Source organism: Dama dama, chromosome 12 (genome assembly GCF_033118175.1).
Source record: "Dama dama isolate Ldn47 chromosome 12, ASM3311817v1, whole genome shotgun sequence".
NCBI classification, from domain to species: Eukaryota; Metazoa; Chordata; class Mammalia; order Artiodactyla; family Cervidae; genus Dama; species Dama dama.
The window spans coordinates 67,941,085-67,967,743 of NC_083692.1; the positions used below are offsets into that span (position 1 = coordinate 67,941,085).

Genomic DNA, 26,659 nt, shown 5'->3' on the forward strand with positions numbered 1-26,659 from the left:
TGAAAATTCTCCAAGCGAGGATTCAACAGTACGTGAACCGTGAACTTACAACTGTTCAAACAGGATTTAGAAAAGGCAGAAGAACCAGAGATCAAATAGCCAACACCTGTTGGATCATCAAAAAGTAACAGAGTTCCAGAAAAACATCACAGAGTTCTGCTTTATTGACTACACCAAAGCCTTTGATTGTGTGGATCACAACAACCCGTGGAAAAATTCTTAAAGAGATGGAAATTCCAGACCACCTTACTTGCCTCCTGAGAAATCTGAATGCAGGTCAAGAAGCAACAGTTAGAACTGGACATGGAACAATGGACTGGTTCCAAATTGGGAAAGGAGTGTATCAAGTCAGTATATTGTCACCCTGCTTATTCAACTTACATGCAGAGTACATCATGCCAAATGCCTGGCTGGATGAAGCACAAGCTCGAATCCAGACTGCTGGGAGAAATATCAATAACCGCAGATACTCAGATGACACCACCCTCATGGCAGGAAGTGAAGAGGAACTAAAGAGCCTCTTGAGGAAAGTGAAAGGGGAGAGTGAAAAAGCTGGCTTAAAACTCAACATTCAAAAAACTAAGATCATGGAATCCAGTCCTATCACTTTATGGCAAACACGCTGAAACAATGGAAACAGTGACAGACTTTATTTTGGGGGGCTTCAAAATCACCCTGGATGGTGACTGCAGCCATGAAATTTTAAAAAACATTTGCTCCTTGGAAGAAAAGTTATGCCCAACGTAGACAGCATATTAAAAAGCAGAGACATTACCTTGCCAACAAAGGTCTATCTAGTCAAAGCTATAGTTTTTCCAGTAGTCATGTACAGATGTGAGAGTCTGACTATAAAGAAAGCTGAGCGCCGAAGAATTGATACTTTTGAACTGTGGTGTTGGAGAAGACTCGAGAGTCCCTTGGACTGCGAGGAGATCAAACCAGTCCATCCTAAAGGAAATCAGTCCTAAATATTCATTGGAAGGACTGAAGCTGAAGTTGAAACTTCAATATTCTGGCCACCTGATGCAAAAAACTGACTCATTAGAAAAGAACCAGATGCTGTGAAAGATTGAAAGCAGGATGAGAAGGGGAAGACAGAGGATGAGATGGTTGGATGGCATCAACGACTGGATGGACAAGAGTTTGAACAAGCTCCAGGAGTCAGTGAAGGGACAGGGAAGCCCAGCGTTCTGCAGTCCATGGGGTCGCAAAGAGTTGGACACGACTCAGCGACTGAACTGAACTGATATCATGAAAAAAAACTTGAGGAACTGCTCCAAATTAAAGGAGAATAAAGACACATGACAGCTAAATGCTACTTGTACTGAGAGAACAAAAATGCTTTAAAGAACATTATCAGAAGAGTTGGCAAAACTGAAGTACGGACTGTAGATTAAAGCCCTATATTTATGTTAAATTTCCTAAATATGATAATTATACTGTGACTATGTAATTAAAATGGAAGGCAGAGTAAAGATTTAGAAAGTAATAAAGAATTCAGTGTAAGGTTTTAAGATCTCAAATTTGAAAACCTAAGTGAAACAGCAATTTCCTAGAAAAATTATAACATCAAAACTGACTGGAAAAAAAATAGAAAACCATTAGAAACCTGTAACTATTAAAGAAACTGGATTGGTAGAAAATAATACTGAAATGGGGTGTTATGAGGGAAGAGGAGATGAGATACAAAACAGAGAAGTGAACTTGTCACAATTAGGTTACTACTCTGACTCCTAGTGGCAAATTCTTGGGCACAGTCAATATGACCCAGCTCCTTTACTTGATGTTTTCCCAAGTCCCCACTAGATGTCAGAACTCTGAATTGAAAGAATAAAACTAAATAAGCTTAAATAATTCTCTTCACCCTCAACTGGGTCTGCATAATTTGGAGAGAGGTCCATACAATACTGATGAAATCAATCTCGGTGACTTAAGAATTTAACAGCCATGAACCTTTGTTAACTGACTTACACAGCAATATGCACGTAACACAAAAACCATTTCGAAACACAAGAATATCCAAATACATAATGACAGCTGTAAATTTTTAACCTTTAAATTGAAGCACACACACACACACACACAAAGGATATGTAATATTTGATTAATTTAATAAGTGAGATTAAATTTTATAAAGTGAAACTTTTATATTACAGTAAATTGAAGTCTTTCCAAAAGCTATGGATATTGGAATGAGGAAAGGTATCAAATCAATAACTGAAGTTTCTACCTCAAGAAACTTGAAAAGGAAGAGCAAAATAAACACAAAGCAAGCTGAAGGAAGAAAATACCAAAGAAAAGAAATCAACAGAAATAGAAACTGAAAATAGACAGGAGGAAAAAAAAAACAAACAAAAAGCTGATCTAAAAAAAAAAAAGAAGAGAAAAAGCAAAACTAATAAATCTCTAGTAAGATTGACAAGCTAAAAATAAAGATACAAATCACCAATTTTAGGAATGAAATATGGGTTGTTGCTAAGATCCCGTAGCCTTTCAAAGAGCACTTGAGAAGATGGTTATTTTGAGACATTAGTCTGCCATCTTCTCTGTCAGCTAGCTTTCCGACTAGCTGTATTCCTTGCCTCAAAAAAGAAAAAAAAAAAAGAGTACTTGAGATGCTAAAAACACCTTTACACTCAAATTAGACAGCTTGGAAGTGGACCAATTATTTGACAGTCACATTATTATCAAAACTCAACCAAGATAAAACAGATGAACCTAAATAGTCCTATAGGCATTAAAGAAATTGAATTTGTAATTTAAAAGCTTGCAAAGAGACTTTTCTTGGGAATTCCCTGGCCATTCAGTTATTAGGATTTCATACATTCACTGCCAAGGGCCTAGGTTTAATTCCTGGTTGAGGATCTAAGATCCAAAGACTTGCAGAGAGTGGCCAAAAGAGGGAGAGAGGAGAGAGATCTCTATACACTGAGACAGTTTCAGTGGAGAATTCTACCAAATATTTTCAGAGGAACTAACATCAATTTTACACAAACTCTTTCAGAAAACAAAAGAGGAGCGAATACTACACTATTCATTTTATGAGGCCACCAGTACCTTGATACCAACACCACACAAAGATAGTAATTTAATACCAAAAGAAAGAAAATTACAGACCAGTACCTCTCAAGAACTTAAATACAAAACTCCTCCAAAAAATAGCAGCAAAACAAACCCAGCAACATATAAAAAGATTATATACCATGATCTAGTGGGACTTATTCCAGAAATACAAGGCTGAGTCAATACTGGAAAAAAAAAAAAATACTGTAATGTGTGGTATCAACAAGCTGAAGATGTGAACATAATCAACTGACACAGAAAATTCATCTAATTTAAAAATCCATTCATAATAAAAATTATCAGCAACTCAATAAAAATCATCCGTAACAAACTTTATAGCTAATATCATATTCAAGAGTCAAAGAGTTAATTGTTTCTGCTAAGATCTGAAAGAGGCAAGAATGTCCACTATGATCATTCTTATTCAACATAGAATTTAAAGTTCTAGCCACTGTAACAAGGAAAGGAAAAGAAATAAAAGGCATACAGATGGAAAAGGAAGAAATAAAGCTGCTCATACTTGTAGATGACAACAATGGCCTATGTTAGAAAATTCCAAGGAATCAACCAAAAAACCTCATAGTTCAACAAGACTGATGAAGTGAATATCTGTTCACACAAAATGAGCATGCACTAACCAAAATTATAAACACAACAGTATATAAAATTGCTCCATGGAAAACCAAACACTTAGGTATACACTTAACAAAATGTATCTTTAGGATCTATACACTGAAAATTACAAAATGCTAATGAAATTGAAAGATCTAAACTGGAGACAAATCACACTCATAGATTGGAAGATTCAACACAATAAAGAAGTCAGTTCTCCCAAAACTGACCAACAGGTTTAATACAATTCCTATCAAAATCCAGTAAACAATTTTGTAGACAATGACAATTTCATTCTAAAATTTATATGGAAAGGCACAGACACCAGGACAGTTAAAATAATACTGAAAAGGAGAAATAAAATGGGAGAGATCACTTTGCCCACAATTAGGGCTTACAATACAGCTACAGTAAAAAAAAAACAGTGTGTGATTCCTATGGACAGACAGAGCAATGGAAGAAAATGGAGAACCTACATAAAAACGTTCAGCTGGTTTTTAATAAGAGCTGTTGTTCAGTTGCTCATTCGTGTCTGACTCTTTGCAACTCCAAGGACTGCAGCATGCCAGGCTTCCTTCACCATCTCCCACCATTTACTCAAACTCATGCTCATTGAGTTGGTGATGCCATTCAACCATCTCACCCTCTGTCATCCCCTTCCCCTCCTGCCTTCAATCTTTCCCAGCATCAGGGTCCTTTCTAATGAGTCAGTTTTTTGCATCAGATGGCCAAAGTATTGGAGCTTCAGCTTTAGCATCAGTCCTTCCTACGAATGTTCAGGGTCAATATCTACTAGGATTGACTGGTTTAATGTCCTTGTAGTCCAAGGTACTCTCAAGAGTCTTCTCCAACACCACAGTTCAAAAGCAGCTGTATACAGAAGCTCTATACAGTCAGCAAAAAGAAGACCGGGAGCTGACTGTGGCTCAGATCATGAACTCCTTATTACCAAATTCAGACCTTATCAATTTAAACTTTGCTCTACAAAATATTCCATGAAGGTTAAAAACACAATCTATAGACTGGGAGAAAATATTTGCAAATCATAAATCCTGATAAAGGACTAGTATCTGGAAAATAAAAAGAGAAACTTTTGAAACACAGCAGCAAAAAAACAAACAATCCAATAAGAAAACAGGAAAAGGACACAAAGAGATATTTCACCAAAGAAGATACAAATAGTACACAGAAAGATATTCAACCCTAGCCATTATGGAAATGCAAATTAAAACTACAATGAGCTACCACTACGCACCTATCAACACAACTGAAAAACACTGACTACATAAAACATGATTGTCGGACACAGCTGAGTGCACTTTCATATGTACACATTAGCCATTATAATAGCTTAATGGCAATGAGAATGTAATGGAAAGAATGTGAAATATATTACAATCAGGTATAAAAGGAAAAGATGAAGCCAAGATAATCATGAACCTCACTAACTATATCAACCAATATAAATCAATAACTAAAGAGTGAAATGATGTTAATTCAAAACAAATAAAGAGGAAGTAAATGACAAAATGCTGTCACTGATTCAACTGACGTGAGTTTGAGCAAATTCCAGGAGACAATGAAGGACAGGGATGCCTGGTGTGCTGCAGTCCATGGGATTGCAAAGAACTGAACATGACTGAGCGACTGAACAATGACAATATGCAGGTTATTTCAAATATTTTTTATTTTATTTAAAATTTATCATTATTAAAATTTATTTAAAATTTAATATTTTTTATTTTATTAAATAAAAATATTTAATATTTTAATACTGATTTCTAACATAATTCCACAGTGATAAGAGAACAGACTCTGTATGATCTTTTGACCATGAAATTTTTGCACCTTGTTTTACATCCCTGGATATGTTCCAATGTCTTCTGCTTTATAGTCTATGAGAACTTGAATAGAATTTGCATCCTGTTATATGAATATTTTATAAATCTTAATTACGTTGAATTGGTTCATAGTGTTTTTTAGATCTACTATATCCTTCTACTTTTCTGTCTATTCACTCTACTAACTTTTGAGAGTTTCATATTGAAACTTCAACTGAAAATGTTATTTTATCTACTTAAAAAAAGAATAGTATATAGTAGAATCGTACGCATTAATAACTGTTCTGTATTTTCCAAGTCTCTGGTAAATGTGTTGTATCATACTTTCATAATTAAAAAAATAAAATATGAAAAAAATTAAGAGGAACTGTAGTGTCATCTGTAAAGAGAGTGCTGAAGTGCTAAGCTGATGTTTTCTAAAAAGAGGAAATAAAAGCAACCAGGAAGGTAATATGAGAATATTCTAAAACTTAAATTTTCAGGAAACCATACAGAGTGTGTACTATTTTTTTTTGCTCCCAAAGAAAGAGAAGAGAAATACAGCAGGCACATTTCTTCCTCTTCAAAGAATATCGATAATACACAAGAATGAACTATTATCAAACTGCAGTGAGATCACAAAATTCATCATTGTACAAAAAGTTAGCCGTACAATTTATTATCTTTTTCAATGGACTGACCCTAAAACGAACAGGTTATTCTAAACTAAATGAATGTTATTATTAGCATTTCTTTCCATTACAACCCTTCACAGCAAAACTGGTTTGCCCAAGGAGCTTCCTCCAACTCAACTTTCCCATTTGTCCATCTGTGATTCACCTGTGACAATAAAATGGAAATTGTTCCCGGCATTATTATTTCCTCAAGACTAGCAAGATGGAAGGAGAAGGAAATGACAACCCACTCCAGTTTTCTTGCCTACAGAATCCTGTGGACGGAGGAGCCTGGTGGGCTGCTGTCCATAGGGTCGCACAGAGTCGGACACGACTGAAGCGACTTAGTGTGGACGCATGCATTGGAGAAGGAAATGGCAACCCACTCCAATGTTCTTGCCTGGAGAATCCCAGGGACAGAGGAGCCTGGTGGGCTGCTGTCTATGGGGTCGCACAGAGTCGTACACGACTGAGGCGACTTAGCAGCAGCAAAATGGATATCCACATTCGCCATTCCAGATAAAACCTGCAATATGCTATGTGTCATAGTTATTTAGTTAATGGGAAAAGGGGGTAACATTTTCCTTACGTTCAATGTATGCTTTTAGTGAACTATGAGTAATTCAGTAAGACAATATCACAGAAATGTTGCTTTTGGGAAATAAGCAGATAGATTCAAGGAAGTAAGGGTCAGATTACACAAGTTTATTGTGGTGAAATTAAGGAGATGAAATTGTCTCTAGGAAACTGAGGGGAACTACTAAAGGAATTATCTGACACAAGCTTTAGAAAGTTCAGTATTGTAAGCAATATAAAAGTTATAAAGAGGTAAAGCTGTGCTTTGAAAAAATATTAGAAGCCTTTTCTGAACTGTTTCTGTCTTCATTCATTTACATATCCCCAGTGCCCAGAAAAGTGATATCTAGCAAATAGATGCTCAATAAATATTTATTACATGAAAGACTCATCTTTAAATACTGAACTTTCCCTTTTATAATGTGGATTCAGTGATATTCCTTTAGTGTAAGGTAAGATTAAAACTCAGCAATATACTGTCCACTGAAATGTGTATAAATGGGTGGTTTAAATGACTCACAAGGAAAATTTAGATTGGATTAAAAAAAGAAATAAAAGATACTAAAGTCAGAAGAAATCTAGTGAAATGGGACACACAGATAATATAGTAAGCATGAAACTGTACAGAAAGGGATGGGAAATATAACAGAAATGACATGAAACCACAAAATTCCTCATATGGAAAAATTCTGGTAAAAAGCAGATCCAGAAGAGTAACCTGCTGAATAAATACCAGAAGAAAAGTAAAACAGCCAAGAAAGGATGTGGAGGGTCCGGTGTGGAAAAGCTGGCATTGAGAGGGAGTTCCTAAGATCAACAGATGAAAACAAAAGCTAAAGGATGGTGTTCTGAATGGTACAGAGAGTATCAAAAAATTTAAGTGTGTGGGTTACATAGAACTTTCTGTGAGAAGAATAAGAACAAAATGCTGACATTATCTCTACTCCCAGTCCACTCATTTCCCTAACTCTCCAGTATTATGGTGAATAGGAGAACCAGTCTCTTTTGAGAGAGGGCTCCTGAGTCCTAAGGGGAAGCTAATTAATGGAATTGGTTTTTAGAGGGGGAAGAGTGCTGTGAAGGACTGAAGTTTCACAATGGAAAAATTCACAGTTGGCACAGTGGAAAAAGCTAAGTAGAAAACTGTTATTCTGTACTTTTATAAAGTTCAATCCAAGGTACAAAGATGTTTCCCTGTTCTTTTGGGGCTTTCCATGGTGGTAAGGAGAATGAGTCTCATTTTTAATAAAGCTACTGCTATGTTATAATCACTCTACCCTCTTTCTAAAAAACAAATACTCTAATTTTGCTGTAGGCTCTAGTAACTGTAAAGAAACTCCGTTTTTAAAAAGCTAGAAAGTTTTGGACTTCCCTGGTAGTCCAGTGGTTAAGAATCTGCCTGCCAATGCAGGGGACATTGGTTTGATCCCTGGTTGGGGAAGATTCCATGTGCCGCGGGGCAACTAAGCTCATGCACCACAACTACTGAGCCTGAGTTCTACAGGCCGTGAGCCGCAAACCCTTGAGCCCACACTCTGCAACAAGAGAGGCCACCGCAATGATAAGCCTGCATGTGGTAATTAAAGAGTAGCCCCTGCTCCTTGCAACTAGAGAAAGCCCATGCAGAGCAACAAAGACCCAGTGCAACAACAACAAAAATATTTTTAAATGTACCATTTTAAACAATATAACTATTACTTCATATGTGTGTGTTGTGTGTTAAATCACTTCAGTTGTGCCCACTCTTTGCGACCCTATGGACTGCAGACTGCCCATGGGACCCTCTGTCCATGGGATTCTCCAGTCAAGAATACTGGAGTGAGTTGTCATTCCCTTCACCAGGGGAGCTTCCTGACCCAGGCGTCTCTTACATCTCATGCATTAGCAGGCAGGTTCTTTACCACTAGTGCCACATCTCATAGGCATTTTAATTTTTATAAACCACTTTTTATCCACAAGCTAATTATTAATCAAAAAAATTACTTAATCTCCTGGCAACTTAAAAATTACTTAAAATCCTGGCAACTTTCTAAACTTGATGTTTCCAATTTTTTTCTTTCTTCAAGTATTAACTTATTATAAATTCTAAGTTCATAATGATAGCTATCTTCTAAGTTTACTTTAACACTGCACAGTGAATTCTTCTATTTTCCACAGAACATCCAGGGGTTGTAGAGTCTGACTGTATCTTTCTACATAGCCTACTTCACTTTTGTCATCTCTTGGCACAGTATTTAAAAAGCACAATAACATTAAGTAGTGAATTTATAGTATTTTATTGGCCTACTACAGAAGCTTAAGAATGGCTTATTTTTTTTTTTTTAATTTAATTTTTTTTTATTATTATTATTGTTTTTTTCCAGTGGGTTTTGTCATACATTGATATGAATCAACCATGGATTTACATGTATTCCCAATCCCGATCCCCCCTCCCACCTCCCTCTCCACCCGATTCCTCTGGGTCTTCCCAGTGCACCAGGCCCAAGCACTTGTCTCGTACATCCCACCTGGGCTGGTGATCTGTTTCACCATAGATAGTATACATGCTGTTCTTTTGAAATATCCCACCCTCACATTCTCCCACAAAGTTCAAAAGTCTGTTCTGTATTTCTGTGTCTCTTTTTCTGTTCTGCATATAGGGTTATCGTTATCACCTTTCTAAATTCCATATACATGTGTCAGTATGCTGTAATGTTCTTTATCTTTCTGGCTTACTTCACTCTGTATAATGGGCTCCAGCTTCATCCATCTCATTAGGACTGGTTCAAATGAATTCTTTTTAATGGCTGAGTAATATTCCATGGTGTATATGTACCACAGCTTCCTTATCCATTCATCTGCTGATGGGCATCTAGGTTGCTTCCATGTCCTGGCTATTATAAACAGTGCTGCGATGAACATTGGGGTGCACGTGTCTCTTTCAGATCTGGTTTCCTCAGTGTGTATGCCCAGAAGTGGGATTGCTGGGTCATATGGCAGTTCTATGTCCAGTTTTTTAAGAAATCTCCACACTGTTTTCCATAGCGGCTGTACTAGTTTGCATTCCCACCAACAGTGTAAGAGGGTTCCCTTTTCTCCACACCCTCTCCAGCATTTATTGCTTGTAGACTTTTGGATAGCAGCCATCCTGGCTGGCGTGTAATGGTACCTCATTGTGGTTTTGATTTGCATTTCTCTAATAATGAGTGATGTTGAGCATCTTTTCATGTGTTTGTTAGCCATCTGTATGTCTTCTTTGGAGAACTGTCTGTTTAGTTCTTTGGCCCATTTTTTGATTGGGTCATTTATTTTTCTGGAATTGAGCTGCAGGAGTTGCTTGTATATTTTTGAGATTAATCCTTTGTCTGTTTCTTCATTTGCTATTATTTTCTCCCAATCTGAGGGCTGTCTTTTCACCTTACTTATAGTTTCCTTTGTAGTGCAAAAGCTTTTAAGTTTCATTAGGTCCCATTTGTTTAGTTTTGCTTTTATTTCCAATATTCTGGGAGGTGGGTCATAGAGGATCTTGCTTTGATTTATGTCGGAGAGTGTTTTGCCTATGTTCTCCTCTAGGAGTTTTATAGTTTCTGGTCTTACATTTAGATCTTTAATCCATTTTGAGTTTATTTTTGTGTATGGTGTTAGACAGTGTTCTAGTTTCATTCTTTTACAAGTGGTTGACCAGTTTTCCCAGCACCACTTGTTAAAGAGGTTGTCTTTTTTCCATTGTATATCCTTGCCTCCTTTGTCAAAGATAAGGTGTCCATAGGTTCGTGGATTTATCTCTGGGCTTTCTATTCTGTTCCATTGATCTATATTTCTGTCTTTGTGCCAGTACCATACTGTCTTGATGACTGTGGCTTTGTAGTAGAGTCTGAAGTCAGGCAGGTTGATTCCTCCAGCTCCATTCTTCTTTCTCAAGATTACTTTGGCTATTCGAGGTTTTTTGTATTTCCATACAAATTGTGAAATTCTTTGGTCTAGTTCTGTGAAAAATACCGTTGGTAGCTTGATAGGGATTGCATTGAATCTATAGACTGCTTTGGGTAGAATAGCCATTTTGACAATATTAATTCTTCCAATCCATGAACACGGTATGTTTCTCCATCTGTTTGTGTCCTCTTTGATTTCTTTCATCAGTGTTTTATAGTTTTCTATGTATAGGTCCTTTGTTTCTTTAGGTAGATATACTCCTAAGTATTTTATTCTTTTTGTTGCAATGGTGAATGGTATTGTTTCCTTAATTTCTCTGTCTGTTTTTTCATTGTTAGTATATAGGAATGCAAGGGATTTCTGTGTGTTAATTTTATATCCTGCAACTTTACTATATTCATTGATTAGCTCTAGTAATTTTCTGGTAGAATCTTTAGGGTTTTCTATGTAGAGGATCATGTCATCTGCAAACAGTGAGAGTTTTACTTCTTCTTTTCCTATCTGGATTCCTTTTACTTCTTTTTCTGCTCTGATTGCTGTGGCCAGCACTTCCAACACTATGTTGAATAGTAGTGGTGAGAGTGGGCACCCTTGTCTTGTTCCTGATTTCAGGGGAAATGAAGAATGGCTAACTTAGATCCCAAAGTTATTTAAAACTTTGTTTAGCAGGAACTATTTTAGCAAAATTTTGATATTACTGAAAGTTTATTCAGGTACTTATAAAGACTTTAAAATGTGCTATAATTTAATGTTTTAGATTTTCTAATCACATACAATTCAACTAAAAATGGTCAAATAATTTAACCTATATATAGTAAGTTGATAAAATGTCTGCCTATAAAATAAAAATGTCACACTAATAGAGAATAGCAACTATATAAAAATGAATACAAAAGAGTTTCTATCATGGGGAATCTAAAGCTCTATAGTAAAGGTTATCTATACAAATTAACAGTTAAGTTTTAGTTGGCATTTAAGGGAGAAATCAAGGCTATAAAGATTTAGAAGGAAACAGAGAATACAACTGATACATATCAAGAAAAGGGTTCTGAGAATCTATGCTTGTCAGAGACCATTCTATACATCTCCAAGTGTCTGGGAGAAAGATAGTACTTTGATTATCTTGGGCTACACCACCAAAGCCTAGTGTTTTTTTAAATTTCTCTGAATTATCAACAAAGTATGAAAGCCAATTACATAAAGCAGTGCTTTCCAACTTTTTCCTCAGGCATACTCAGAAAAATAACGATTATAAGGCAATCGGGAAAGAGAAGGAGCCTCGTGGTTAAGAGGTAACCAGCCTGGGCAGCTCCTGCCACTTATATCTACCTATTCATGGCATACAGCTTGGGAAGCTCTAAAGTAGATCAGCAGAAGGTCAACTTGGAAATAAACTCACAAAAACAAGCAAGTTATAGGCAAGCATCATAGGAAATAATTTCAGTTCACTCTGAATAAATGAATGAATTAGTACCAAGCCAACTATACAAAATGTCACCTTTCTGAAAAAATCCTCATCAGCCTTCTCTTGATTTGTGGTCCTTTTCTTATTAATAACAAACAAACAAACAAACAAAAAAGAGTGAAACATAACCCTCTGGGAAGCGTAACAGGACATTTTAAGAACAAGTAGTGTAAACCTAAGACTGGAAAAACCTTCTACCAAATGCCTCTTTCACTCTTCAGAAAAGTCATCTTTCACCTTCACCACTGTTACCAGTGTTTTGACTATTATATGACCTCTTTAAAATATCTAGTGTTTATTAGCTATGCCAGTGGCTATAGGCACCTCATTAATAATTATCTATTCTTTCTTAAAGGGCATAAGTTTTTTCCTGAGGTATGAGGGGCAGGTATCTCACTTTGTTTCTAGAATTCATCCAAGGTAGAGGATTCTAAGATGTCACCAACAGACAAAATGAACAGAGTTTTTTTTTACCAGTATCTTTTAAATGATTATTAAATGGGAACAGTATTAAAATGCAGTTTATCATCAAGAAGGATTTTAAAGAAAACTATCATTAATTTGGGAAGAACTTTGCAAACTTATGGATTCAACCATCACAGTGAACATCTTTTTTATAGTACTAGAACCCAGAAAAATGGATTAAAATAAAACCAATCAGTAAAAATATCTATAGAAATGGACATTAATGACCCCAAAATGCAGTGAAAACCAATTCATACTTCAATTCTATAACTGCTTCAGAAGTGTCTTAGAAGTGTATTATGCAGCAGAGGAGGCCAATTAATCTGCTTATTTCAATGTCACTGTCCCATTTGTCTTGAGACATCACAAAACTGCTATTTTCAATTTAGAGCCATGTATTATTGCTCTGCCTTTGATCATACGATTTGAACATACAATTCAAATGCTTTATTATAGCTATTCCCTACAGAAATAAGGCAATCCTACACAGAGATATATTTATTATTCCTATTTCACAAATAGTAAGCTTTCTCAAGGAGAAACGGCTAATTGAAACAACAGTTCTGATTCCTAGGTCAGTGTTTCCATCAAAAGGATATATTTTCTTGTTAGTTAATTATTTTACACCTTAGGATTACGCTAAAGGCACTTTTTTATGTCTCATCACAGGAAGTAAGTTTGGATTATGTCTGAATCCCAGGCTTATTCTCACTAAGCTTTATGTCAAAAATCACACTCTGAGCAACCACCTGAAACATCAATCTGAGCTTATTCTCTGACTAGCCTTCACTCCTAGTGATGCAAATTTGGCTCCTTATTTAATTATCTTCAAGTAAACTGTCCACATTCATTAATATGGCCAATACAGTAGTCCCTTGGTATCCATAGAGGACTGGTTCCAGTATCTGCCTTGTCTGTTTGGCCCCTGATGATACCAAAATCTGCAGATGCTGAAGTTCTTTCATATAATGGCACTGAATTTGCATATATCCACATGCATCCCCTCTCCCATATATTTTAAATGATTCTCCAAATTATTGAGAATACCAAATACAAAGTAAATGCTATGTAAATAGTTGGCAGCACAAGGCAAATTCAGGTTTCACTTTTTGGAAACTTATGTAATTTTTTTCCCAAATATTTTCCATCTGTGGTTGTTTGAATCCACAGATGTGAAACCTATGGATATGTAGGGCTGACTGAGTTCTGTTTCATTTTGATTTTTTTCTTTCTCTATTTCATATCTATTTCATGTTCTTATGCTTTCTCAGCAAGATGTTTTTCTCCAATTCTTTTTCAACCTTTGATATCTTTCTTCTCTTTTTCCATCTTCACTATTAAGAAATGCCTTTGTGTACTGTGTGCTAAATCACTTTAGTCATGTCTGCCTCTTCGCTACTCTATGAACTGCAGCCCATCAGACTCCTCTCTCCATGGGGTTCTCCAGACAAGAATACTGGAGTGGGTTGCCATGCCTTCGTCCAGAGGATCTTTCTGACCCAGGGATGGAACCCACATCTCTTATGTCTCCTGCACTGGCAGGTGGACTATTTAACCACTTAGACTGTGACTGTTTTACTCAGTTTCTAAAATCTACAACTTTTCCAATAACACTTCCCAGTCATCAATAGCTTGGACAAAAAGCATTACATGTAAGTACAGGTCACCATGGGCTCTTTCTTAGAATCAGTCTACAGGTTATATTTTAAATAAGCATCAGTATATGCTGGCCACTGCGTTATCCAAGGTCAGAAACACATTTAAATATTTACACTTTCAGAGATGACATGTTAACTTTATTATATATACTTCTGACTTCAACTGGGGTTTCTTATAAGCCTAAAACTACATTCTGATTAACTGAGATATACCGTCAGAAGGGAATCCTAAATTCGTAAAAAATTAAGAGTTAAAAGTCTTTCAAGATGATTTAGGGAAGTCATTAAATCAGATTCAACTGAGACAGAAACTGGAGCACAGACAAGTTAGCTAACCTTTTAAATTACTGAAATAATTCAGGAATAAAAAATATGCAGAAACCAAGAATCAAAATTAAAAGTAAGTTTATTCAAAATATTTATATATGAAAATTATTCAAAACTTAAAACACATTTTCAATAGAAATAATATTATAGATGCTGAATGAGTTCACAAAATAGTTAAAGGGAATTCTAGCTATTTTCAAGAGCCTTGGAAATTTTGAGCACTTTATTCTCATTTTCTAAGTTCTGCTTGATGCAGAACAACATTAACATATCTCAGCTTCTCAGATATAATTATTTTTCGGCTCATAAATGAAATAAAGGAGAAACAGTTTTCTACAATAATTAAAAGAGTAGATGCATAACATTACCAAATGTTGAATTCAAAATTTAAAACATATGAATGTAAGGAAACACTTATCTGTGTGGACGTTAGTAGAGCTATAACCTAGGATGGCCACCTACTAGTCACGTGATGAGCCTAGGTTGACAGGGGATGAAAGGAGCAAGAACCTGCGAACACAAGAGTCTAGAGTAGGGGCCAGGTATCTACAGCTACTCAACTCTACCACTGCGGTGTGAAAGCAGCCACAGACAAAACATACACAAATGAGCCTGGCTATGTTCCAATAAATTCTTATGGACACTGAAATTTGAATTTCATGTTCATAAAATCATTACTGATTTTTTTCAGTCATTTAAACATGCAAAATCCATTCTTAACTCATGGGCTGTACAAAAATACATGACAGGCCTGGATTTGGCCTGTGGACTATAGTGCCAATCTCCAATTTAAGTAATAGTGGGGAAAAGGCGAGGAAGGTGCACCTGGTTTAAAAACTAGGGGGACTATTCATGAATGTTCTTGCATTAAACCTAATCAGAAAAGCAGCTCCCCTTTAACATGCGTACATTAATACCAGTCCCAGGCGCAAAGAAAACAGGCATTGTGCTGTCTTTAACATTAAAAGAGTTACAGAAACAATCATCAACCTGGGATAAAAACAATTTCCATAAATAACAGTATACTAATCATAATTTTACATAGAGAATTCATTCTGTACAACTTAAAATTATAGCAAAAGATGCATTATTCTTACCATTTTGTCCCTGAGTCGCTCTCCACGGATAAAAAAGTCAGCACAGCCATTCTCTTCCTGGTGAGGGACTTTGAAGACAGTGACGCAGCTTAGTCCACTCCCTCCAAGTGGTAACCATCCACCACTTGAGTCATCCCGGGTCATCACCACAGCTCGCACTCGTGCATAACTATTACTAAAATAGATGCAAAGATTAGAAATTAGCTTTTCCATAAACAAAACCAGCCAATATGTCAGTCTTCTTTGAGAAATCAAAGACCACATCGCTTAATGTGTGGTACCTAAGTGTTCACTACTTCCATGACAGTCCAGAGAAAGTAACCTAACTGAAAAAGGTCAAAACCCAGAGTAACTAACTTAGAGGTTAACTTTTATTTTGAAGACCAATCTCACAATAAAAGATTACAGATCTCTCATTCCACTACTTGAGTAGTTCAAGCACATTTGACTGCCATGGAACAAGTAATGAAGGATCCTAAAGACAAACTATAGAGGCTACCATCAGTTGTCTGCGTATGACCATCTCCTAGCATATAACCAGACAATACTGTTGTATTCTAGCACATTTAATTGTGACACCTCTATGCTTCTAACATTTCTGAAATATATTATAAATAAAATGCTGAAACAAACATGCTTAGCTCAGATACATTTTCAATTTTTTTATAACAATTAGAAATCTAAACCACACAAACATATATAAAGAAACGTTCTGTTTTAGTAACCTATCAGGCCAATTGGCCTTTTCATGCTCTCTTTTTGGCGAACTATTCTTGAGGTACACCACATTCCAGTTCCATTCAGAATTATTTCCCAATATTCCACAACTACTTTTTACAGAAAATCTAAGAAATGTTTCATATAGTAATGTTCTAGATAACTGACATCTAAGCATTTTAGTTCTAAAACTTCTAATATAATAATCATTATATTCTTTCTGAAAGTCAAATATCTTGCCAATTTCTTAGAAAATTACACTGAGTTTCTTAGAAAATTACACTGAAAATTAAACAGGTCTTGGTTATTACCACTATCAACTGAGGCTCAACATAATAATTCTGTGCTACTTAGTATCTCTGAATGCTCTTTGCCAGTTGTCATTTCCGTTGTCAGAGTGCCTGTCTGAGACCCACTCCTTGCCTTTTTTTTCTACTTTATATATTGACATTTATTTGACTGAGGTGTATACTCTACATATAATCACATATATTGATATTAAATATAAAATTCCACAAATTCTGACAAACACACTCATCTACACAACCAACATCAAGATATAGAACACTTGCATGACTCCAGAAAATTCCCTGAGGCCTCCTGCCCATCACATAGGTAACCAAGGTAACCACCGCTGTACACGGTCTCCAATATACACACCAGTCCTGCCTGCTCTGGGCCTCTTACATGGGATCAAACAGAGTCACCACGTGTACCCTCCCCTTCTGTCGGACTTCTTTCACTTTCCGTGTTGTCATATTAGGGCTTCATTCTCTGTTACACTAAGTAGTCAGTCCTCTCACTGAATAAATACACATCACAATTCATGTATTCTTTCTTATGCTGATAGGCATTTGAAATGTTCCGAGGTGTTGGCTATTATGAATAAGGCTTTTATAAACATTCTTACATGTTTTTTTGTAGACATGCTTTCATTTCTCTTGAATAATTACCTAGGAATGGAATTGATGAGTCATAGGGGAGTATATTTAACTATATAAGAAACCGTTTTCCAAGGTGACTGGACCGTTACATTCCTATCAACAATGTATGATAGTTTCAGTTACTCCACATCTGTGCCAACATTTGGTGTTTTCAACTTTTTAAACTGTACTCACTGCAGTAAGTATAAAGTGGTAACCCACTATGATTTTAATATCTATTTTCCATGATGAAAGCATGACGTTGTGCATTTTTCTCATATGCTGGCTGACCATTTCTATGCCTTCTTTTTAAGTCATTTATTTTGTATTGTGTTGCCTTTTATTACTGATTTTTAGAAGTTCTTCATATTTCATAGCACAAGTAGTTTTCTGTCAGAGAGTTGTATTCTTTTAAAGTTGCACAGTGTTGGGGGTAGAGTAAGAAGTCTAAAGTCAAACTCTATTATAAAGTTAGATCCTAGCTCAGCATCTTAGCTACATGTCCTTGAGAGAGTTACAACACCCACCTTCAATAAACTAAAACAAAGCCTAACACCTAATAAACACTATGCATTATTGTGCGTAGTCGCTCAGTCGTGTTCGACTCTGTGTATTGTTTTAAGTTAATTACTAGTACTACAACAAAGATTTTAAAATTGAAGTATTTGTCATACTGGTAATTCAAAGCCAGGTAGGATCTGAGGGAAAAAAAATTTCAAATTCAAACATAACTCTCTAATAATTACTAGGGTCAAAATAATTCTTTGCAAAGAAGTTCTAAAATTCTTTAAATTTACAGATGACCATTCTGAACTTTTTATGATTCAGTTATTTACAGGCTCTGATTCCTATCTGGGCTCAATTGTTAACAATCTTCAGTTCAGAGAACTGGCCAGAGAAGGTATGGGTACATAAAGACCGGACTGAATTAGGTATCTAATTGTAATCCTCATGGGCTGAGCTGGGACAAGTACCACCCCAAGAAGTTTGGTGGGATAAAAGTAATAGTAAATGAAGGCTGTTTGGTTAACCAAGAATTTAACCTAAGGATATCCCAGAAACATAGCACATAAACTTCGACGTATTTGGTTCAAATTAAATATTTGTTAATTGAACTCATGCATTTAAAGCTCAGCGCATTTGAGGTTCAGTGAAGTTACAAAGTCACAAGGTGGAACTTGGATCAAAACTAAAATTCAAGTTCCCAATAATCATTTAAGTGTTTATTTCACTAGAGGATCCTGACTCTTTCTTCTCAAATGATTATGTAGTAAACTGGAAACTTGAAAATTTTATACTAGATTCTGCAAGACTGGAGAAACCTAAGGAGCAAAATAACCCAATTTAGAAGAGCAGAGTATATTTTATATTTAGAGGGCCAGAAGCACTTATCCTCTTCAGAGCACAGACTCTTATTTTATCATCTGTGATTATTACTAATTCTCATTTACAATCTCTATAATGCTTCCTGCATATTTACATTTTAAAAATATTAAACTGTAGGATTATTAGAAAATACATAACCATACTACCAGTTATTTTAGGATGGTAAAATTAAGTATTTCCCTTTCATTTCCCATTTTCTCCAAAAATTATCATATAATTCAGTTCACTCAGTCATGTCCGACTCTTTGCAACCCCATGAACAGCAGCACGCCAGGCCTCCCCGTCCGTCACCAACTCCCGGAGTCCACCCCAACCCATGTCCATTGAGTCATCTCATCCTCTGTCTTCCCCTTCTCCGCCTGCCCTCATTCTTTCCCAGCATCAGGGTCTTTTCAAATGAGTCAGCTCTTTGCATCACGTGGCCAAAGCCAAAGTACTGGAGTTTCAGCTTCAACATCAGTCCTTCCAATGAACACCCAGGATAGATCTCGTTTAGGATGGACTGGTTGGATCTCCTTGCAGTCCAAGGGACTCTCAAGAGTCTTCTCCAACACCACAGTTCAAAAGTATCAATTCTTCAGTGCTCAGTTTTCTTTATAGTCCAACTCTCAAATCCATACATGACCACTGGAAATACCATAGCCCTGACTAGACGGACCTTTGTTGGCAAAGTAATGTCTCTGCTTTTCTTTTTTCATTTATTTTTATTAGTTGAAGGATAATTACTTTACAATATTGTAGTGGTTTTTGTCATACATTGACATGAATCAGCCATGGATTTACATGTATTCCCCATCCCGATCCCCCCTCCCACCTCCCTCTCCACCCGATTCCTCTGGGTCTTCCCAGTGCACCAGGCCCAAGCACTTGTCTCATGCATCTGCTTTTTAACATGCTGTCTAGGTTGGTCATAACTTTCCTTCCAAGGAGTAAGCGTCTTTTAATTTCATGGCTGCAATCACCATCTGCAGTGATTTTGGAGCACCAAAAAATTAAGTCAGCCACTGTTTCCCCATCTATTTGCCATGAAGTGATGGGACCAGATACCATGATCTTAGTTTTCTGAATGTTGAGCTTTATGCCAACTTTTTCACTCTCCTCATTCACTTTCATCAAGAGGCTTTTTAGTTCTTCTTCATTTTCTGCCACAAGGGTGGTGTCATCTGCATATCTGAGGTTACTGATATTTCTCCTGGCAATCTTTGATTCCAGCTTGTGCTTCTTCCAGCCCAGCGTTTCTCATGATGTACTCTGCATAGAAGTTAAATAAGCAGGGTGACAATATACAGCCTTGACATACTCCTTTTCCTATTTGGAACCAGTCTGTTGTTCCATGTCCAGTTCTAACTGTGGCTTCCTGACCTGCATACAGGTTTCTCAAGAGGCAGGTCAGGTGGTCTGGTATTCCCATCTCTTTCAGAATTTTCCATAGTTTATTGTGATCCACCCAGTCAAAGGCTTTGGTATAGTCAATAAAGCAGAAATAAATGTTTTTCTGGAACTCTTGCTTTTTCGATGATCCAGTGGATGTTGGCAATTCTTCTGGTTCTTCTGCCTTTTCTAAAAGCAGCTTGAACATCTGGAAGTTCACAGTTCATGTATTGCTGAAGTCTGGCTTGGTGAATTTTGAGCATTACTTTACTAGCGTGTGAGGTAAGTGCAAATGTGTGCTAGTTTGAGCATTCTTTGGCACTGCCTTTCTTTGGGATTGGAACGGAAACTGACCTTTTCCAGTCCTGTGGCCACTGCTGAGTTTTCCAAATTTGCTGGCATACTGAGTGCAGCACTTTCACAGCATCATCTTTTAGGGTTTGAAATAGTTCAACTGGAGTTCCATCACCTCCACTAGCTTTGTTCATAGTGATGCTTCCTAAGGCCCACTTAACTTCACATTCCAGGATGTCTGGCTCTAGGTGAGTGATCACACCATTGTGGCTATCTGGGTCATGAAGATCTTTTTTGTAGTTCTTCTATGTATTCTTGCCACCTCTTCTTAATAGCTTCTGCATCTGTCAGGTCCATACCATTTCTGTCCTTTATCGAGCCCATCTTTGCATGAAATGTTCCCTTGGTATCTCTAATTTTCTTGAGGAGATCTCCAGTCTTTCCCATTCTATTGTTTTTCTCTATTTCTTTGCATTGATCGCTGAGGAAGGCTTTCTTATCTCTCCTTGCTGTTCTCTGGAACTCTGCATTCAAATGGGTATAACTTTCTTTTTCTGCTTTGCTTTTTGCTTCTCTTCTTTTCACAGCTATTTGTAAGGCCTCCTCACACAGCCATTTTGGTTTTTTGCATTTCTTTTTCTTGGGGATGGTCTTGATCTGTTTCCTGTACAATGTCACGAACATCCATCCATAGTTCATCAGGCACTCTATCAGATCTATATCTTATAGATATAGGTCTTATCAGATCTAAATCTTATAATTAATATTGATAAAAGTAATTTAAATAAATTAAAAACTCACATTTTAGCTTTATCTTGGCTTTACTCAAAATACTGTAAAAATTTTAGAATGTTACTTATAAGTGTAAGAATATGTTTTAAACAAGAGAATCCCTGATATAATTCCCCTCACTATTCCCGATTTGCTTTTGTTTTATCAAAGTGCCACCTAAAAGAGATGTGTTGCCCTTTCTAGTCAAGTTGGATGAAATAAAGATTTCATTACTGGAAGAATAAGGTTGCCTGTTTCACAGTTCACCTTAATACAACAAAAAGGTTTTAAAGCTGTCTAATAACTTAAATAAACTTTTTTTTGAATCTCATGTTTTCAACCATACCAAATAAATAACTGTTTCCCTTATTAATCCAAGTAGATCATTCAAACTTTAAAGTACTCCAGAAGCTTATGTAAATAAATTTGTATTTCCTATATAAACAACCTTCATCAGCTTATAATTTAACAACTCAGCTTTCAAGTTTAAGACCTAAGACTAGAATACTTAACACAAAAATTTTCAATCTGTTTAGTAAATGTTGGGGCGGGGGGCGGGCGTGGGGGGTAGTTGACAGACCTTCCCGAGTGCCACAGTTAAATCTTTTCACCTGTGCTTTTAATCGCGTAACCTCCTTGCTTTCAAATGTCATCTTCTTTTCCAACATAAAATCACTAACTCTTTTGTTTCAAATATGCAAGCAATGTCCCAAAGACATTAGTGGCAGCTCTTACAAACTTTATCATACTCTGCCTTGGTAGCATATAAAAATCTGTTTGTAGTCCACTCCTTAGATAATGTGACTTAAGAGCAAGGAACGAAATCATAGTTTCCTATTTAACGATAAATGTTTTTCTTTTTTCTGGTCACGTAAACAATAGATGCCCACTCTAGTAAATGTGGAAAATAAAGAAAAACAGTATTTGCCATCATGCAATTAAAATTCTAGCATTTGTTGGATTTTTACTCTCTCTGGTATCATATTTGCAATCTGTTAGTCTCTGAGACAACAGCTGCTACTTGACAATATACTCTTATTGTCAAAATCTCAGAATTTCATTCTGGAGCTTCTTTAAAATAGTTGAAAGGCATTTGTTCCCACTGATTTATCTAAAAAGTTGAAGAGGATGTGGAGAAAAGGAACTCTTGTATACTGCTGGTAGGGATGTAAACTGGTGCAGCCACTATAGAAACTAGTATGGAGGTTCCTCAAAAAACTAAAAATAGAACTACCATATAATCCATTCCTGGATATTTACCTGGAAAAAATGAAGACACTAATTTGAAAAAATACATGTACCCCAATGATCACAGCAGCAGTATTTACAATAGCCAAGACACAGAAGCAACCCAAGTGTGCCCATCAACAATATGACTAGATTAAGAAGAGACAGTGTGTGTATACAATATGTATAATGTATTATATACAAACACTCCCCAGGTGGCACAGTGGTAAAGAATCAGCCTGCCAATGCAGGAGACGCAAGACGGACGGATTTGATCCCAAGGTCAGAAAGAGTTCCTGGAGTAAGAAATGCAACTCACTCCAGTATTCTTGCCTAGAAAATTCCATGGACAGAGAAGCCTGATGGCAGTCCCTGGGGTCCACGGGAATAGGACACAACTGAGCAACTGAGTGTTCATGCACACACGCGCACACACACACAAACAACACACATTATAAATAAAAAAAGAATGTAACTCAGTCATAAAATAGTAAAGAATGCCATCTGCAGCAAAACAGAAACAGACTCACAGACACAGAAAACAAACTTGTGGTTATCAAAGGGGAGAGGTAAGGACAAATTAGGGTATAGGATTAACAGATACAAACTACTATATGTAAAACAGATAACAGGGATATACTGAACAGTGCAGGGACTTAGACACATTATCATGCAAGAATTTACATGAAATAGAATCTACAAAAACACTGAATCACTACACTGTATATCTGAAACTAACACAGTGTTATAACTCAACTACATGTCAGTTAGAACTTCCCTAGTGGTCCAGTAATTAAGATGCCACACTTTCACCAAAAGGGGCATGGGTTTGATCCCTGGTTGGGGAACTAAGATCCCACATGCCACATGGCTTAGCCAAAAATACAAATAAAAACAAACAAAAAATCCCAAAACAAAAACAAAGCAAACAAAATACGTCAATTTTAAAAAAGCTTTCTGTTTCAAAACCAAATAAATAAAAAGTCAAATATGACAACAACTATTTAATATTATTTTCCAAAATGGCTAAAAACTAAAGCTCTATTTGTCCCTTTGGTACTGGACTACATAATAACCACTTTTCAAGTCAAGTTTTCATTCTAGTGAAATGAAGATGCTCTTGTAATAAATTGCTTGGTTTGCCATATTTTCTGCAAAATCTAAACTGTATCTCGACCATTCATTTCTCGTCTTATTTGAATAACTACATCAAATATATCCTTCACTCACAGGAGGGGAATTGGACAATTAATGCAGAAGTCTAGGTGAGAGGTAATGTTGAACTGAACTAAGATGATAACAGACACAAGAGGAATGGACTGATGTGGGGAGGGGGGGTCTATTTTGGAAGAAAAGCCAAGGAGATCTGTTGATGTGGTTATAACTACAAAGCAAGTATTCTAAACTATCTCTAATTAGATAATTACCTATAATTCTTAACAGTCACCAGCTTCATTATCTAGAATTTATTATTTCAATAGAGCAAAAGATGATCAAACACAAAGATAAACTTTGCTTCAGTTGTATTGATCCATGTAGTTTCTTTTGAAATAGCAGTACCATATTATATACGATCCAGAATAACTCTTAAGTTACACTTTATTAAATTTTGTGAAAAAATACATATTATGACTGAATTTTCAAATGCAAATTGGCAATTTTTAAAATCAAATTAAGAGTACAGTTATAGAAAATTTTTTAAGTCTAAAATAGCTTCCCTCGTGGCTCCCACCTGGGAACCCACCTGCCAATGCAAGAGACACAGGTTCTATCCACGGTTCAGGAAGATCTCCTGGAGAAGGAAATGGCAACCCACTCCAGTATTCTTGCCTGGAAAATCCCATGGACAGAGGACCCTGGTGGGCAACTGTCCATGGGGTGGCAAAGAGTCAGACACGACTTGGTGACTAAACAACAACAGTCTAATACACAAGATGACCTTTTCAGTTTCTTTTCTTCCTCGGAGGATCCTCTAGCTTTCTGATTACCAAGCTGATTATATGATATATTCACTCAACTACCCCCTCTCGCTCTCTTCACTCCTTCTATATTATCCCAATTGTCAACTCGGTTGTCCTTTTCTGTTGATTTGCATAAATGCTTCATATTATACATACTAATCATTTGCCAGTTATGTGAATTACATATATCTTCTTCCAAACTATGGCTTCTTTTATTTTTTAATGTCCTTTGAAGAATGAAACTTTTATCTTACCATGGTCAAACATTTCTTTCCTTTATGATTTGTGCTGTCAACTTTTTCCAAGATCTCATACATACCTATTTTAAAGCTTTTTACATCCAATTAAGAGATAAACTTTGTTTTCTTTTTAAAGTCATTTTAACAAACAGAATATTCTATTTTCTGTGAAAGTAAGAAAGTCCCTAAAATCACCCATGTCTGGCAGAGCAAGGATTTCTGTTATTTACTAAATTAGAGCACACATTCTTTTCCACTATCCAGAAGTTAAATCCAAATTGGTTTTTGTTTCTCAGCTACATACGACCTCGTTTCCACTAGGAACAGCTACCAGGTCTTCAGAGCTGCTGTACAGGGTTGGTGAACTGCAATCTATTTTCATGAGTTTCTTTTTGTATATAGGGGCCATCCTGGTTTACTGTGGATTTGTTCCAGATAATTTCTCCATCCCAAATTTCCATAAGCTTAACCCAACTTCCTACCTTTTCATGCTTTAAAACTTCTAAGTGCACATTTTTTTAAAAACTTCATGCTATATTTAACATTACTTTAAACAGTTTTCAATTATACCTTCACCAAAAAAAATGACCACTTATTACAACATTGTTGCCAATACACATCATTTACACCCTGACCTAAGAAGCTTCCTACCAAAGGAGGAAGGAGGGTGTTCAATAAAGATTTACACAGCTTCAAAATGCAGGAAAAAAATACAACAAAGAGAGACTATGGGCAGAGAAAATACCTAGGAAGTTATTATAATGAACTTTATATAATAAAGTATCCTAATAAATATAAATATTTATATGGACATTATCAGTTTATATCACAGTCACAACTATGGATCCATAGTGGACTGGAATGCTACCTTTCTTAGCTTCCCTTACAGGTGGGTGTGCGTTGTGACTGTGATATAAACTGATAATGTGGGATGTTTCGAAAGAACAGCATGTATATTATCTACGGTGAAACAGATCACCAGCCCAGGTGGGATGCATGAGACAAGTGCTCGGGCCTGGTGCACTGGGAAGACCCAGAGGAATCGGGTGGAGAGGGAGGTGGAAGGGGGGATCGGGATGGGAAATACGTGTAACTCTATGGCTGATTCATATCAATGTATGACAAAACCCACTGAAATGTTGTGAAGTAATTAGCCTCCAACTAATAAAAAAAAAACAACAAAAAAAAATAAAAGGGATTATAATAAAAAAATAAATAAAAGTAAGGGATTACAATAAAAAGTAAATAAATAAATAAAGTATTCCAGTCCACTATGTACACATAGCGTAAACTATTCCAGTCCATAATGGATCCATCTAAAGTATTCCAGACCACTATGGACCTATCATCTAAAAGATGATGCTGGGAAAGTGCTGCACTCAGTATGCCAGCAAATTTGGAAAACTTACCGGACTTTACTGTATCAAGCCTTGCACATCATGCACAAAGTTAGTACACAATGAAGAGACCACAGGGTGAAAATAGCAGTGGAATAGAATACTCTGATTTGTGTTTTTAGCAGAACTTTTACTGCATCAACTTTAATGAGATGGGTTATTTCTTCATTTTACAGATATGGAAATTAAGGAATCACATTAAAAAGACAAAGGTCTTAAAACACTCCTTTTGTATTGGCAACTTTAAAAACTCTTAAGTTATAATTTCCCACATAGTAATCATCAATTTAAAGTGACCACATGGCAGTTAATAACACTGTGTTTTAATACCAAGTCAGATTTCCTAAATTCCAAAGACAGTTGTGCCATTTGAAAGTCATAATCTTGAACAAATCACTTAACTTTCTGTACCTCCATTTTCCTGGTCTGTAAACTGCATCTATGGCAGGGTTTGAGAACTAAATGAGGAAATGTGTGCAAAGTGCTTAGTTAGCGCTGTGCCTGGCTCATAGTTGAAGTGAAGTGAAGTGAAGTCGCTCAGTCGTGTCCGACTCTTTGCGACCCTGTGGACTGTAGCCTACCAGGCTCCTCCGTCCATGGGATTTTCCAGGCAATATTACTGGAGTAGGTTGCCATTTCCTTCTCCAGGGGATCTTCCCAACCCAGGGATCGAACCCAGGTCTCCCACATTGTAGGCAGACGCT

At 36.4% G+C, this 26,659-nt stretch overlaps 1 protein-coding gene across 1 annotated transcript in view; it reads right to left on the minus strand.

Moving 5' to 3' along the window:
- The window catches only part of SPRED1 (sprouty related EVH1 domain containing 1), a 110,761-nt gene that overhangs the window by 39,326 nt on the left and 44,776 nt on the right, over positions 1 to 26,659 (minus strand). The window contains exon 2 of the mRNA XM_061157620.1: positions 15,670 to 15,844. Coding sequence (XP_061013603.1) covers positions 15,670 to 15,844 — 175 coding nt within the window. The remainder of the gene's footprint in view (positions 1 to 15,669; positions 15,845 to 26,659) is intronic.